General features: G+C 33.2%; 3 protein-coding genes across 5 annotated transcripts; 2 read left to right on the forward strand and 1 right to left on the reverse strand.

The window, feature by feature from the left end:
• The first annotated feature begins 273 nt into the window (after positions 1 to 273).
• On the forward strand, positions 274 to 4,209 carry LOC139772445 (kelch domain-containing protein 4). Its single transcript, XM_071706153.1, has 7 exons — positions 274 to 485; positions 704 to 874; positions 1,115 to 1,350; positions 1,473 to 1,642; positions 2,144 to 2,712; positions 3,043 to 3,250; positions 3,645 to 4,209. Exons 1-7 carry the CDS (start codon positions 366 to 368, stop codon positions 3,806 to 3,808), a joined length of 1,638 nt encoding a protein of 545 aa, XP_071562254.1. The 5' UTR covers positions 274 to 365; the 3' UTR covers positions 3,809 to 4,209.
• LOC139772446 (protein phosphatase 1L) lies at positions 4,144 to 10,306 on the reverse strand. Of its 2 annotated transcripts, none has more exons than XM_071706155.1 (8): positions 9,970 to 10,306; positions 9,071 to 9,316; positions 8,578 to 8,775; positions 7,701 to 7,994; positions 6,772 to 6,931; positions 5,989 to 6,119; positions 5,152 to 5,459; positions 4,144 to 4,697 (listed from the first exon to the last, which is right to left on the reverse strand). In XM_071706155.1, the coding sequence occupies exons 2-8, from the start codon at positions 9,299 to 9,301 to the stop codon at positions 4,610 to 4,612; spliced, it is 1,410 nt and encodes a 469-aa protein (XP_071562256.1). In that variant the 5' UTR covers positions 9,302 to 9,316; positions 9,970 to 10,306; the 3' UTR covers positions 4,144 to 4,609. The 2 variants fall into 2 exon arrangements, with proteins under 2 accessions (XP_071562256.1, XP_071562255.1); XM_071706154.1 differs by having other exon boundaries at positions 9,988 to 10,305.
• A 1,315-nt stretch (positions 10,307 to 11,621) lies between these two features.
• On the forward strand, positions 11,622 to 15,552 carry LOC139772454 (uncharacterized). 2 transcript variants are annotated; one of them, XM_071706164.1, is made up of 6 exons: positions 11,622 to 11,905; positions 12,056 to 12,357; positions 12,444 to 12,521; positions 12,965 to 13,039; positions 13,306 to 13,380; positions 13,475 to 15,552. In XM_071706164.1, the coding sequence occupies exons 3-6, from the start codon at positions 12,455 to 12,457 to the stop codon at positions 15,157 to 15,159; spliced, it is 1,902 nt and encodes a 633-aa protein (XP_071562265.1). In that variant the 5' UTR covers positions 11,622 to 11,905; positions 12,056 to 12,357; positions 12,444 to 12,454; the 3' UTR covers positions 15,160 to 15,552. The 2 variants fall into 2 exon arrangements, with proteins under 2 accessions (XP_071562265.1, XP_071562264.1); XM_071706163.1 differs by lacking the exon at positions 12,056 to 12,357.
• Positions 15,553 to 15,832: the final 280 nt, after the last annotated feature.

Genomic DNA, 15,832 nt, shown 5'->3' on the forward strand with positions numbered 1-15,832 from the left:
CTTCCGTGCTATGTCCACGGTTTTGGTCGTTTTGGTTTTGTGGACGTATCGTCAACGAACGATTTTGTGGTTCTCTTTCACGTGTTATGTTCACGATTTTTCGATTCTCTTTCGTTAGATTCATGATTTTTTGATTTTTTTCCAAAGAGAGTCAAAAAATCGTGGATCGTGGACATAGCACGGAAGAGAACCACAAAAACGTGCACATTACCTACAGGCGACATGGCCACATGGCCGACAGCCGACAGTGCCGAGTGTGCCGACTGCCATCACCATATCCGTCATATCCATGCCCGGCAGCCGGCAGCGGGATAGGTTATAAACGTTCCTTTTTTGATTGAGTTAATTTTCCGATACAAAAGGCAATGGGGAAAAAAGATAAGAAGAAAAACAAGAACAAGATAAGCGGTCCGGTAAAGACTGCATTAAAAACCGAAAAGAAGCTTAATGCTAAGCAGAAGAAGGAATTAGCGTCCATTGGTGAGGTGAGGCTAGATTTGTCCTTTTTCTCTTTCGTCTTGTACTTAAGTATAGATCAATGTTATAGAAAAAAAAAGGGGAAATCATTTTCATCTAATTGTAAGATTATATAAAAGCACCTTAAACATTTATCTGTTGAGGATTCGATTTATATTTTATCAATTTCATCAATTGTATTTAAAAGTTAGCTCGTTACTGTTGCATTTCATGCTTGCTTGTGCAGGATGACATAGAAAAGGTTGTTGCTGAAATTGAAAAAGAAGAGGCTCGCAGGCAATGCATTAAGGAAGTGCTGGTGGATACGCCGCTTAGACGAGTCAATTTCACCCTGACGGCGCATCCTTTTAAGGATGAACTTATCATGCTGGGCGGCGAGTTTCATGATGGTCGACAAGTAATATGTGATATAATATAATATAATATTATAAGAAGTAATCAATCCCGTGTTCCCTTTGAATTTTTTCATCAACCAACAAGCATGATAATGAGAATGCACGCACACATAAATATAGAAAGATTTTATCTAGCGCCCTAGCGGTATAAAAAGAACGTGGTTGCGTTGTTTTAAATAAAAACCAAACCAAAATCTAGAAATTATTTCATCTAATCGCATTTACTTAAATTTTCCTCTTAGACAATCGTTTACGGCGACATGTTCATTTACAATATAAATAAGCGAGAATGGACGTTGGTGAAGGCGCCAGGGGCACCGCCGCCGCGATGCGGTCATCAGGCCGTAGCCACAGCGAATCACAGTGGTGAATTGTGGGTGTTTGGCGGCGAATTCACAAGTCCGAGCGAGTCACAGTTTTATCACTATCGGGACTTGTGGGTATTTCGACTTGTTGACAAAAAATGGGAAAAGATCACGTAAGTACTGATAGTAAGCATGCATATTTAATTATACATATTTACACATTACACGTAAATATATACATATATATGAATATTTGTGTATGCGTATGTTTATATTTATTAATATATGATTCTAGAGCTCTAAACGGCCCATCAGCCAGAAGCGGGCACAGAATGGTGCACGTGAAGAAACAGCTAATAGTGTTTGGCGGATTCCACGACAATCTGCGACATGATTGCAAATATTTCAACGACGTTCACATTTTTGATCTGGAGACTTACATGTGGCGGAAAATCGAACCTGCTGGTAAGAGACTAAATGAAATCTAAAAGTCTCCTTCCTATTGCTGCACTGCTCAACTAGTGCACCCTGGTGCAGCAAGTTAGAGAGTTAAACAAAATATACTTGTCCCACTCTAACTTATTGCATCAGTGTGCACAGTGCACTAGTATTCATATATATTAAATTCAATCTTTTCAGCCAACTTGATATCTAGACAAATTTGTCTCCAATTTTATTGAATATTTGTTTCAATATTTTCACCAAAAATTTGTAAAATCTTTTTAAATTCGGAAAATTTTCTCGAATTTTTATGCGAGAACTTGTGAATTATTCAATTAAGAATATTTACCAATTATTTTATCAAATATCTTGTCGCGCGTGTACATACAGACACATTTAAGTAGTTTTATCAAGAATTGAAAAAGATATTTTATTAGTTTATCATAATTTTACAAGTAATTAATTGTTAATAATGACAGTATGTATTCTATGATGAGTGAAGAATTTCTCTTCTTTCTTCGAAAGGTGTTGCACCTACTCCTCGATCGGGCTGTATATTACTGCCGACTCCGGACAATAAAGTCCTCCTATATGGCGGCTACAGCAAGGAAAAAGTAAAGAAGAACATGGAGTTGGGTTCCATTCACGATGATATGTTTCTCCTGACACAAGTGGACAAAAATGATGTAACCAAATATAAATGGGTCAGCGTGAAGCAAACTGGGATCCGAATAAGCCCGAGATGTGGCGCTACCGCCACGTTAATTCAGCCCGCCGCTAATCAGGCCTTCGTGTTTGGCGGTGTTTACGATGATGACGGTGATGATGAGGAAGAAGATCTATGTGGAACATTTTACAATGATCTGTTTGTGTTAGACTTGGATAAATTACACTGGCGCGTTGTAACATTAACCGGGAAAAGAGAAACGACTGTTACTGGTGGCACCGAAAAACGACGAAGAAGAAGAAGAAACCAGAGAGAAGAAAGCGGTGAGGAAGCAGAGAAGAGTAATGATTCAGATGAGGAAGTGATAGAAGATCTTTCGAATTCCGTGCAATCCACAGTTATTGTAGATGATGATGGAATATTCACGGTACGGTTTTTTCACTTTTTTGTTCTTAATTATTATCCTGTTACTGAATTACTATAAATAATGGCACAGACAGGGAGAAGTAAGTCGTTTTAGTTGTTTTTTTTTTTCGACAGCACATTTCACATATACCTACATTTTTTTTTGCTAATTTTTCGTACTTACAAAGCCCACGAATCCAGTTTTTAATTTGGATTAGGTCTTTGTCTCTAAATCTTTTTAGTAATTTTAGTAATCATAGGGGTTTCTAAATAAATACCACAAATTTATTTTTAAATTCTTTAGTTACTATGTATATGTGTATAATAAGCAAACGTGTGTGTATACACATAGGTAACGATAGGTTCGACGGAGCCATCGACATCTTCCTCATCGTCACTTCAACCCATCTCGACAGTGACAAGCGACAAAGAGACGAAATTTCTGCCATTACCGCGAATAAATGCTGGAATGGCGATGAAACACAACATCTTGTATTTGTATGGCGGCATAATGGAAGAGGGTGATCGGCAATACACTTTTTCCGATTTCTACAGCTTAGGTATACTCTCATTAATTGTACATATTTGTATTTTCTTATTTTTTTAATAATGTCCTCGTTAATTCTCTTGTTTGCATTTTGTTTGATTTTATTTTATTAACATTATTAAAATGATCAATGCAGTTACGTACAATGCACGCATGTAATTTTTCATATTGAAAGTCAGAGAGATTTTGATTATCATATATCATTGAATGTATCGTCTAATGGTGAAAACTGTCATCGAATTAAAAGTGATGTAAAAAAAGTCATATAATTCCAGTCACAAAACAATGATTTAAAAGTAACTTTATAAAGATAATCTTAAGAAGGAATTTTTTAAATGTCATGGTATTTTTTCTTTTAAATATATGTATATGTGTACATAATATATAAATATATGTATATAATGCAGATTGTCGAAGGCTAGATGAATGGAAAACTTTAATAGCGGACGATTTGTCATCGCAAACGTGGTTCGATTCTTCGGAAAGTTCAGAAGACAATGAAAATGAAGATGATAGTGAGAAAGAGAAGAGTGATGATAATGAATCAGTGAACATTAATGTTGAAAACTGAGTAGAAAAAAAAAATAAACAACTTGCTTAAATAATTTTCATCTATATTTAAATGAGTGTAAATTTTATTACAATCTCTCTCAAAAACAGCAAGTGTTTTTATTACAACCAAAAAATACTAGAAATATAATCGAAAATGTGTGTGTTTGTATGTGTACATACACACATGTAAACGTCAGATGTTCGATATATTTATATGTATGCATGGGAGAAAAAGGAAAGGGTGCACGCGTCTACATCCATACCTACAAAACACACACACACACACACACACACGCACGTATGTATGTATACGTATGTTTTGATACAGATAAAAATTGATAAAATTTATAAAAATAGATCTTAGATTATATTTTATTCCACTGCTCTGTACATGAAAATAAGATTATGAATTCTCTCATACCATGTCTATTTAGCGGTTATCCCACATCTTTTATACATAATGATGCAAAAAATAGATGTGTGTAAAAAAATTTATATACTTTTATGTAAGAAGTAGAGATAATTTATATGTTAAAAACAACTTGGCTGTAACAAAGTTATACTAATCATAAAATGTCTTTCTTGGGACAAAGCCAGTTTGGCCAATTTTAAACTTGTAAAATTATTTTCACAATAATATTCTATTGAAATTATTTCAATATTATTTGCAATGTCGACCAACACATTACAAACGCGAGGAAACATGTTCTACATATATTATGCAGTTTAGCAATAAATTAGCTTAAATTGCAACAAGTTATATTCATTTTATGACTAGACTTTCGGAACTTGAAGTGAAAAAACAAATTCGCTATCAAGATCATAACTGGTTCTTCCTGGCCTCCGATACGCTGAATTTGCGATCCTTCAAATTAATCACGACAACCGTGATATTATCGGCAGATCCCCTACAAAAAATATTAAAAGTAACATTAATGCTGGTTTCCTTCGATTATAAGATCTTTTTTCGGACGGAGATTGCCTTTTTCTAAAGATCTTGTCGTTTGAAAAAACAACAATGCAACAACAAACTGTAAACAGTGCAAAAAGAATTTTCTCGTTATCTTTCGGAATAGTTTCGGAGAAAACACAAAATACTTTTTATACGAGATACCCTGCACATCTTCTAAATCTCCAACCCTGCTTTTATATGCATTAAGATAGGTTTTTATGGGCAGTGAAATGCAGCAGCAGCAGCAGCGAACAGCAGTTTAGTAATTACCTAGAAATTACTAACTTACAATTAGTTTGGCTCACTTCTAATTTCTAGGAAATTACTAAACTGCTGCTGCATTTCACTGCCCACGAAAACCTACCTTTATACGTATGCATAAATTTTTTTATATTAAATCTACGTCTTACCTGTAAAAACTCTGTAACGTAATGCTTTTTGCACCAAAATGTGGTTCATTGATACGCTCTTTGATGAAAGCCACAGCCTCCTCATTTGAAAACGTATCCCATAGGCCATCAGATGCCAATAATATAAACATGGGATTGTGATCATTCAAATCGAATGTTAAAATATCCGGATCGGCAATTACCAGCTTTCTATCTTTTAGAGGATAATCTCCCAAAGCGCGAGAAGTCGCTAATATACCAGCGACTCTCCATACGCCGTCAAAAGTTACCAAACCACCGGCTTTATTTATTCTTCTCTTTTCTCTTTCCTGGAAACAGATTGATTTAATATGATGATTAATATGGATTAATATGACGATTAATATATAGTATCAAGTATGTAATACATGTGAGCGAAAGAGAAGGAGTTTTATGCACGCATGCAAGGTGTTCTCCATATTTATATCCGAATTATCCGATTAATTTATTCGTTGATTCCTAGCGATATAATATTCAGCTATGATGATCAATATTTGAATGTATTATAATCTTCGCAACTGTAAATTCTTTCTTAAATTTGAAATAGATTTCCTCTTATCAAAAATAAAATGGCCATAATGTTTTGCAGTAACGTCATGGTTTTTGCATAAATTCCACTATTACTACTACTACTGTTGCTATTACTAGAAATATCGTATATAATCACCAATGTAGATTTATTAGCCTCGAATACGCGGACTTGAGACCTGAAGTCATTACTTGCGGATTAATATTATAATAAATATTAATGCAATTACGTTGCATTACTATTGACTTATGTTAAAATAATATTAAATAAATATAAAAAGCGGTAAATACTTGTTGAGGTTTGTGATCAAAAGACAAAGGAATAGCATTGCCCTTTTCATCACACATTACTCCTCTAGAGTCTCCAACATTCGCTACGATCAACTTATTATCTTCCAAAAGAGCAATTAAAGCAGTTGTACCTAAAACGAGAAAATTGGAAAAAGAATTTAAAAAATGACGTCAACTATATAAATAATAAAATAAACATGTAACCATAAATAATGAGACGTCTTCGTTCTTTACTTAAAAATATTTTACATTTTCGAAAGTTCATATTTCAGAATTTTCTTTATATATGTTGTATTTTACGTACAAGTATTGTTCGTTTCTTACTTGCTAAAACAAACGCGAAATCTGCTATTTTCTTTGAAAAGAATACAAAATTAGCAATTTTATTTTAATTCGTTTTTTGTTTGATTTTAAATGGCTTTCAGTCATAAATTGTTGTCATTAGGAAAATATTTAAGTGATCTTGATATTACCTTCGCACTCTTTTCTTTCAAAGTAAAAAATATTATAAAGACAAAAATATCATGTCCAATTCAGTTTCTAAAAGATTTGATGCCTTTATTTTTGATTAGACGTCTTGTATAAATAACTAATATTTCATTCGCAGTCACGGTAACTCGTTTATATTTCACTGCAAGAAAATGATTTAATATTTTCTAATGTTAAGAGATATGTTCTGCTATATATTTTCTATTCTTTCCCATAAAGACCGTATCTGATGGATTGTTTATAATAGCCTGAGTGAGATGTAAAAATATTTTTTAGTAAAACAAAGATAAATACCAGCTACATCCATGTTCTTCTTAGCAGTTTCCACCAATAATTTGTCCGCTGCTAGAACCTCATCCGTTAGAAGCCTGCCATAATTGATTTTATTCCCCTCAATGTAATTCATCATGTCCACTTTGAGTACTTGCTTCTCACCCGATCTACATGGTCTGACCTATAAACAAACAGGAGTAGCAGCAAAAAGTAGACGATACTTTCTAAATGATAGTTTACAAGAAGAATGTTTATAATATCTCAATTATGTTGAAAGATGTGAAACAACCATTGGAAAATGTAGTATATAATATATTCTATTTATTTCAAAGTAGGAAAAGATATGTAGATTCTTCAAAAATGAAAAAAATTTGAATTTCTTAACGTCACGTTACGCTACTTTAGACATAAATAAACATTTATACGTACGTAAAAAAATTTGGAAACTTCAAATATATTGAGAATAAAAAACATTTTTTTAAATATTCAAACGATAATTTCTTTGTCTTCTTAGCGACTCCGACCAAACTTGTGATTAACTTCATCAAGAATTAATTTATAATATCTACAGTAATATCTCCAGTATTTTGGATATAATTACATGGATAAAATTATTAATTTTCTTTGAAAAAGAAATTTAAAAAAATTAAGGGTGACGAATTCTTGTTGTATTTAAACTATGTTGTTAATTCGCTACCTTGCAAATTATATACAGTAATTTGCATATACACAAGTTATAAACAAATTTCATATACAATCTCGTTTATAAGAGAAATAACTAGAACAACTGATGTTTAAAATATTTCGTGTGCAAATATGTGTGCAATAAAATTTATATAATTCATAGCATAGTATTAGATAGTATTTTTGTCACGGATTACGGGTGCTACTAATATGATAACCTTACGTATGTTCGTGTATTATTTCAATTGTACGTACTATATTCTTACCTCTCTCGTAATCGGCGTTATGCTCTCTAGTTTATCGAGTAATTCTGGATCAGTCACTTCAATAGCTTTCTTCATACAATCATCCGTTAAGGATGTACTTGCGACTTTTCGAAAAGATTTTCTTCGATCTAGAAGCTTTTCGTCTCTTTTATTGTCGTTTTTCTTTTTCTCTAGCTCTTTTAAGATCAGCTCAGTCTGATAAGTGGGTGCTTTGCCAGCCAGTAGGTTTTTCAATTCAATAACTTTTTCGTTAATATTGGAGATAAGTTTATCGCGAGCATAGTTGGCTGCAAACTAACAAGAGATAACATATATGATTAAAGTGTGCTCTTGAAATAGTTTGATTATTTTTTTTAAAGAAAATTTATTAATTATGTTAGAATATTAAAACACATATTTATTTTCAGTTGTACTATCTTACTTTTTCTCAAAGATTATTAAATTTATCATCAATTACTCTACAGTAAAAGAAATAATTATTTTCAGTTTTATTATCTTGTGGTTTTTCTTAAAAACTAAAGTTATGCACACGAAATAGAATACACTATGTGTTTAAATCCTAAGTTAAAAAATTTGTGAATATGCGCATAAATTATTCATCTGCGCCTTGCGTTTAATATCGATATGCTTTGCGACATTACAATATACATATATATATATATATATATATATGGATAGAACTCGGAGTATTTTTGAAGTGTGCTGAAGTGATTTAAAGTGTTATTTTGTGCAAATATCTTTTTATTTGCAAATACCATGCAAGAATTTTCCATGTGTCATTTCTCGCTTCTGACGTCATTAAATGAGGACAGCATCGGCAGGGACCAGGAGTTTTAAGATCAAGAACAACGCAATAAATAAATAATTTAATCGATACCTCACCGCCATGGCCATCAAATACCGCAAATAAGGAAACTCCAGTATTATTCATGTCGTCGTTCACCACAAAACGGTCTTCCATCCGAGCTCTATGTCCCTGCACAGCATATGCCGCAATGTGATCTTGTTTTAACTCCCAACTAAGTTTTACTCCAGTATTCACTGAATCATTAACTAAAAATTTCAATGTAGACACCTGCAAAAGACGAAAAAAAAACACCCAACATAGAAAAAAAAGGATAGATACAATATATCTTTATACAAAAGCTATTTTATCTTAACATGACTTTAAATAAAACTTCAAGTACTGTCTATATAAAAAAAAAACGATATTAAAAGTATCAAAAGTTTAAACTCATAATTAGAGAATATTGTAATTAAATATCGAAAAAAAAGACTTGATTTTAATTGAAACAATTTTTAATGTTAATTTATCAAAGTAACGGCGTGTATATAAATTAATATAATGCGTCCTTAAAATATATTTGCACCTTAGATGTAGTACGTCCCAAAGTATATTGAATTTTTCCTAGAAGCGCTCTGCTCCAGACATCCACGGCTTGTATGTAAAACAGAATAATTGCCAGAATCATGCCACAGACTAGCACCTCTGGTTTTAGAGCGTAAATCCGCATAATCCTGCAGAGGTAGCCCAATGGAGCGTTAATCCCAGCATTTAATCCAGTAGGAATGCTCACGGCAAACTTGGATACAAGCTTCATGTGTGATATATATGTCTGTACGTATACAAAGATTACAAACAGTTAATATTTTTTAATGGGGAGAGAGGTTATTTAGAAAACAAGAGACACTTGTTCTTTTTAGCAACTTCTTTCAACTTGTTGCACGGTTCATCTTTTTTCTCTTTCTCTTCAATGTGAAAAGAAAAAGAGGAAAGATGAACCGTGGGAGAAGTTGAGCTAAAAAAAATAGGCCCAAGGTTTCATTGATATATATGGTGTCATCTAAAAAGATGGGAATTATATAACGATAAAGTATTTCTTTACAAATACAAAAAGCTTCTAACAAAAATTTAGACAAAGGTAATCTTATTAAAATGTATATTTATGTCATTCAAATTTATTTGTATTTGTCATTGGGGTTGAAAGATATAAGTCAATATTTATTCCATACACATATTCTATACTAATTGTTCTGTACTGAGATATTTATACTTGATACATTTCAGAACTAAATGAACTAAAATATATGCGCTCAGCGCTGTTATCTTAAAATACAACCCAGTGAGAAATACCTCATCAAAACGATATCAAATTGACGTCAAATAGATGAAATTTTCATCTATTTGACGTCATTTGATATCGTTTTGATGAGGTATTTCTCACTGGGAACACTGTGTATAATTTGACGTAGTTAAATCTTTTCTTACGTAGTATTATTTCATCACCTGATACAAAATTCGATCTTCAAGCTCGTCGTCCATAATACTTTAACAGCTTCTGATTTGTTCTTGTGCCAGAGGTTGCTTTCCAGAGTCGATTACTCCAATCAGTATCAGGCTTATTCTTAATAATATTCCGAACGGAGTGGTTAAGAATCTGCACAAGCATGATCAAGCATGATGTAAGCAGTGGCACAGTTCCTCTTTCTCTTCCTCTTCTTTTAACTCCTCGTGGCCCGGCCGTGGGGGTAACTGGTAACGTAAACGTCGTGGACAACGTGGTAACCAGAACCCAAGACCCAAGACCAGGATCAACCAGGATCAATGGGAAGGAGCTCATAATGCTCATATCACTCATATGGCCAAAAGCCAACGGTAAAATAAATAAATAATTAAATAAGACGCGGTTCTACATTGGCCGCGTTCAGCAGACACATCTGTTGAGTTCGTCTTATCAACACTCCGCGTTGATTGGTTGGTTCTAAAAGTAAGAGCCAATCACGTTCGACTGCTACTCAGCGGCTTGGTCTACTGAACACGCTCATTGGTCGTATCGTAGCATAAATCGTAGGAATTGACCAATCACAGTTGATTATTCTCCTCAAATTCGAATGTAATTGGTCAATTTTTTACGAATTATGCTGGGTCTACAATGCGAGTCGTAGATCGTGGGTCGTGGGTCGTGGAAAATTGACCAATCACAGTCGAATTTAAAGAAAAAAGAAAATAATCGACTGTGATTGGTCAATTTCTTGCAACTCGCGACTTAAAGTTATATCCACACAAACTTGCATAAGCCCATAAACATAAGCATAATGCTGGGTCTACAATGCGAGTCGCAAAGTCGTGAGTCGCAAGAATTGACCAATCACAGTCGATTATTCTCCTCAAATTCGACTGTGATTGGTCAATTCCTGTGACTCACGACTTTGCGACTCGCATTGTAGACCCAGCATAAAGCCGTGATCAGACTACGGATTGGGATTGAGATTGGATTGAAATTTAATCAATCAGAATAAAGAAAACTAACTTCAAGTTTAGTAAACTTTGCTCTAATTGGTCAAATTTCAATCCAATCTCAATCTCAATCCGTAGTCTGATCACGGCTTAAGAGAATTGATTGGTCCATATGCATGTGCATAAAGCCCGGTGTCCACGATGCAAGAACTGTGTCCAAGTTTCGATTTAAAGCCTTGTGTACACGATACTAGAAATCGGTCCAAGTTTCGGTTTAAGCCAATGAAACTGCTGCTTTTCTGTAAGAGCTGCAAGTTGATTGGCTTAAACCGAAACTCGGACCGATTTCTAGTATCGTGTACACAAGGCTTTAAGAATTGGCCAATCACAGTTCATTATTCTTCGACCGCAAGGAGAATAATGGACTGTGATTGGTCAATTCTTACGACTTACGACTTAAAACATCCATTGTAGATCGGGTCTTACAGAAAAGTAGCAGTTTCATTGGCTTAAACCGAAACTTGAACACAGTTCTTGCATCGTGGACACCGGGCTTAAGGAAATAGACCAATCCGTTTCTTTATGCATATGGTTATGCACCTATGCAAGTTTGTCTGGATAGACCTTGACTCTTCCTTGACCAACTCTAATCTATTCCATTTATATACTTCGTGACGCCCGACCGTTATTACCACTTTATCACAGTTGTGGCAAGTTTGAAGTTTGTAATTGTAATCGATATTTGAGATGTCTCGCTGGTGGTCACGTTAATAAAGTTGTGGGATGATGTTAATTAATCACAATTAATTAGGCTGCGTATAAAATTCAGCTTGCTTTTATTGTACGAATAAATTATTATTTGTGCAATAATATACATATGTTCCGCATTGAGAGAGATAGAAAGAGCAAGTGTTTTGTTTATCCTTGAAGAAGTAGACGTTTCTCGCTAAGAAATACCAGTTTTATGGTAAGTATTGTTTCACCTTTTTTTTTTAAGTAAAAGATTGCATAAAAAAATAAACTCCACGAATAGTAATCTCCACGAAATTATCTGTTTTTTCATGTCTGCAAATATGTATATGTATATGTATAATTATTGTGTTGCCTGCACGCTTAGTGTTTTAAGGAGGACATTAGTTGCTTTCCATTTACACTCAAGTGAATCTGAGTCACTCAGTTATGTGAGTATTTTATACTCAGGTAAGATATGTCATTTTGTATTTACCTGCTTATTTTGGTGACAAAGCTATCGCATAATAATACAGATCCATAGCCTCACTTTTAATGTAAGTTTGTTAGATTCATTAAAGCACATTGCAGCAGATAAAAACTCAGTTGAATCTCACTTGCCAGCATGCAAGAAGAACGTGCATTTAACTGAGTTATGACGTCACAAGTGAGAATTATCAGAGTTTTGATGTAAATGGAAAGCAACTATTGTTTTTATATTTTTTTTTAACTTGTACATAAAATAAAATTTACAAGTTTACATAATTTTTGTTTAGGTATTTTTAAGATGAATCCAATAAAAAGTAAAGCAAATTACTCTGGTTACCTTACATCGCTACAATCTGAGAATACAGGTTAGTCTATAAATTGTTCATTTGTTGTATGCATTCCCATATGAAACAATATATAATTGCCAAAATATATACGTATTATACTGATATATATATATATATATATATAGAGGAAAGTCCCCTATTATGAGACAGGATCCTAATATGAGATATGTTAAGCTAAAAGGCCCTAATAGGCCCCATCTGTTGATCCCACCATGAAAAAACTCCGCCATCTCATATTAGGATCCTATCTCATAATAGGGGACTTTCCTCTCTCTCTCTCTCTATATATATATATATATATGTATGTATGTATGTATGTATGTATATCATTCCTATTTCTTCCCTTTCCTTCCTCATATCTTTTTAATTCATATATAATACCTGCTAATACAATATCTGCTAAAGCATCAAGTTAAAATTGTTTTATATTGGATAACTAATTTTTATGATTGTAATTTCAGTACGGAAGATACCTCAACCAGTAAAAATTGCACAGTTGTTTGGTTCATCTGGACATTTACAAAATGGTCAAAGAAGTAATACTGACTTTTTTACATATATTAAATTTTATCGCATGTTAAATAAATTTTGTATATGTATAGATTTGATATATTAGGTATATGTGTGTTCGTTAGAACATCAGAATATAAATAAATTGTATATTTACTCGTGTGCGCGCACACATATGTGTGTGTATGTGTAGGAAATGGAATAGGAAATGATCCTTGTTTACCATATGCACATTTTATTTTTTCAACGTTATATCGATAGCAGAAATCATATATCAATGTATTATTTGCAGATTCATCTATTAAAATAAGTCTACCTGAAAGAATTACTCCGTATCTAAAAAAAGCATCGAGCCAAAAGAAAAATGGTCAGTATTTCTTACTTGATCAGTTTATGTACATGTATATAATATACATTTTATTACGAGCAATTTACACATCTCCCTTATTACGCTTTTTCAGTGACAAACACGTGTATAAAATTGCCTCATAACGAACGAAATGCACGGCGAAATTTAAAATTTACAGAAACATTAAATTCTGTGACAAAAATTAAAAAATGTGCACAAGCTGGTACGAACGACGAAAATAATTATCCAAAAAAGGAAAACTTGGATTTGTCTACGAGGAGAAGTTTCTTACTGCCACCGAATACTATAAAAGAATTGCATATTAAAAACAAATTTAAGCAAAACAAGTTTGAGGTGTCTAAATTTCGCATTTTAACATCAAGTTCTGAAAATACAAATCCCAGGCTATCCGAGACATCGAAAAGCTGTTCGCCTCCGATGGCAAATATAAGTGCGCATGTTGATTCCGTTGTAAATGTGAAGAAAAACAAAACGTTCCTCATACAGAGTATTTCATCGCAAACGTTTAACGTAAACGAACAGTCTGGTATAAACATTTTACATTCCTCCTATTCAGATCTCGCAGACACGGGCGATAGTGCGGTGGAAAAAATCCCAGAGAATTTAAATTCGAATAAAATCTCAAATGTTAGCATTTGCGAAAGCCAAAATAATGATTGCGACATAATAATCAACGGATCACATTTGTCCTCGGCAAGTGATACGAACGTGAGAATTGACGCCGACCTGCATAACGATGATGATGTAGATGAAAATGATATTTGTTGTGCGGAGCGCCATTCGCGGTCGTACGCGACACGTATACTGCCTAACGCAGAAAAAGTAAAAGAGGCGAGAGGCTTTTTATTTAAAAATGTTGATAGAGAGAGATCTTCATCTACAACTACATCTACGAACATTTATGAAGATTTTTATTCATCTTTACAAACCGTTAAAATGATGAGCGAGTCGTGCTTGAATTTACAACGTAGCACCAATGAAGATGAACGTGCGACTCTTAGTAAAACAGAACTCACAGTTTTGGGATCCAAATTGAACCATCTTGTCTGTAGATTGGAGCAAGATATGTCCGATCTAAAATTAACACTAACTACCGTTACAAAATTGTTATCCGCGACAAATATGGCAAACAAGGAAATTAAAGACAATAATGAAACTAAGATTACGCAACGAATAATAGAAATAACAGAGAATCTAAACGATAACGTGAAAGCGATGGATAATATAGACACCAAATTACCGCGCGTCACTATCATTGATACGGAACGCGATAACACTTTGAAAGAAACTCATAAAATGCTTGACATTAATAGATCCCACTTTTTGGAGACAAATGGAAAAGATAATCCCGAGATGCAGCTATCGGATCAAATGTATTTCGCTTCTGGAAGCGACAAAGAAAACAAAGAGATTCTGAATTCGCCGATCGTAAACCAATGTAAAAAGCTTGAAAATTTGAACGCCGCGAACGATAGCTTCGTGAATTTAGAAAACGAGCTGGATATTGTTAACAGGAAATCTAATATACCAATTACACCGTTTATAAATCAGACTCCCGCGAAGAATAAATACCAAAATAAAAAGATACAAGAGAGGCCTATGAAGGAATATATGGCCTTAAAGTCACGTATGAGTTGTTTGTTGACACCTAATATTAAACGATTTAATCCTTCGGAGTCGAGGAATAATATTCATTGCGAAACTGATAATGCAAAAATTTCCGTATCAATCAAGTTACTCGCGGAACTTAATAATTTATATGAAGATTCTCTTTAAATCCATGATTTTGTGTGTATATATATAGATATATGTCGAGTTGCGTTATTTCGCGATAATATTTATAAAATATTTCTAAAATGAGAAAATGTCATATTCTGTTCATAGAAGCTGATCATATAACTTAATTTATACAACGTAATTATAGCGTTTTTATATAACAGGTACACAATATTTTTTAAGACATGTTTTAGGATATATTATTTTTAACGACATTAACGAAAAATTGCTAAAATAAACTGTATTAAACACAAATTTATTTAAGTAAATAATAAATACTTGGGAAGAAATGTAAAAAGAATTGTAAATGGATGAAATGAATACCACGTAGTAGTCAAATATAAAAAAAATCATATAGTTTTTACCTTAAATAAACAATATTGTATATTTGAATTTGTATATTACCATTTTTTACGTCATCGTTGTCAAATACTATTTCATGATTATTTGGATTAATTTTAGCAATGCATTTGTGAAGATTGATTACCGTTACAAACAATTAATAATTGCCGTTGTTAAATAATCATGTGTATCATTAAACATGATAATAATGAGACTGCCTAAAAAATAATAGAAAATACTCGGAAGGAAAATAGTTGATACCTCGTTTGAGCCTTTCACATTATTTAGTTGAGCAAATTTTCTTAGTTTGCTCACACACACATAAGTAAAT

This window comes from Temnothorax nylanderi, unplaced genomic scaffold (assembly GCF_030848795.1).
Source record: "Temnothorax nylanderi isolate EJ_2023f unplaced genomic scaffold, tnyl_v1.0 TNYL_tig0049_pilon, whole genome shotgun sequence".
In the NCBI taxonomy this organism is placed as follows: Eukaryota; Metazoa; Arthropoda; class Insecta; order Hymenoptera; family Formicidae; genus Temnothorax; species Temnothorax nylanderi.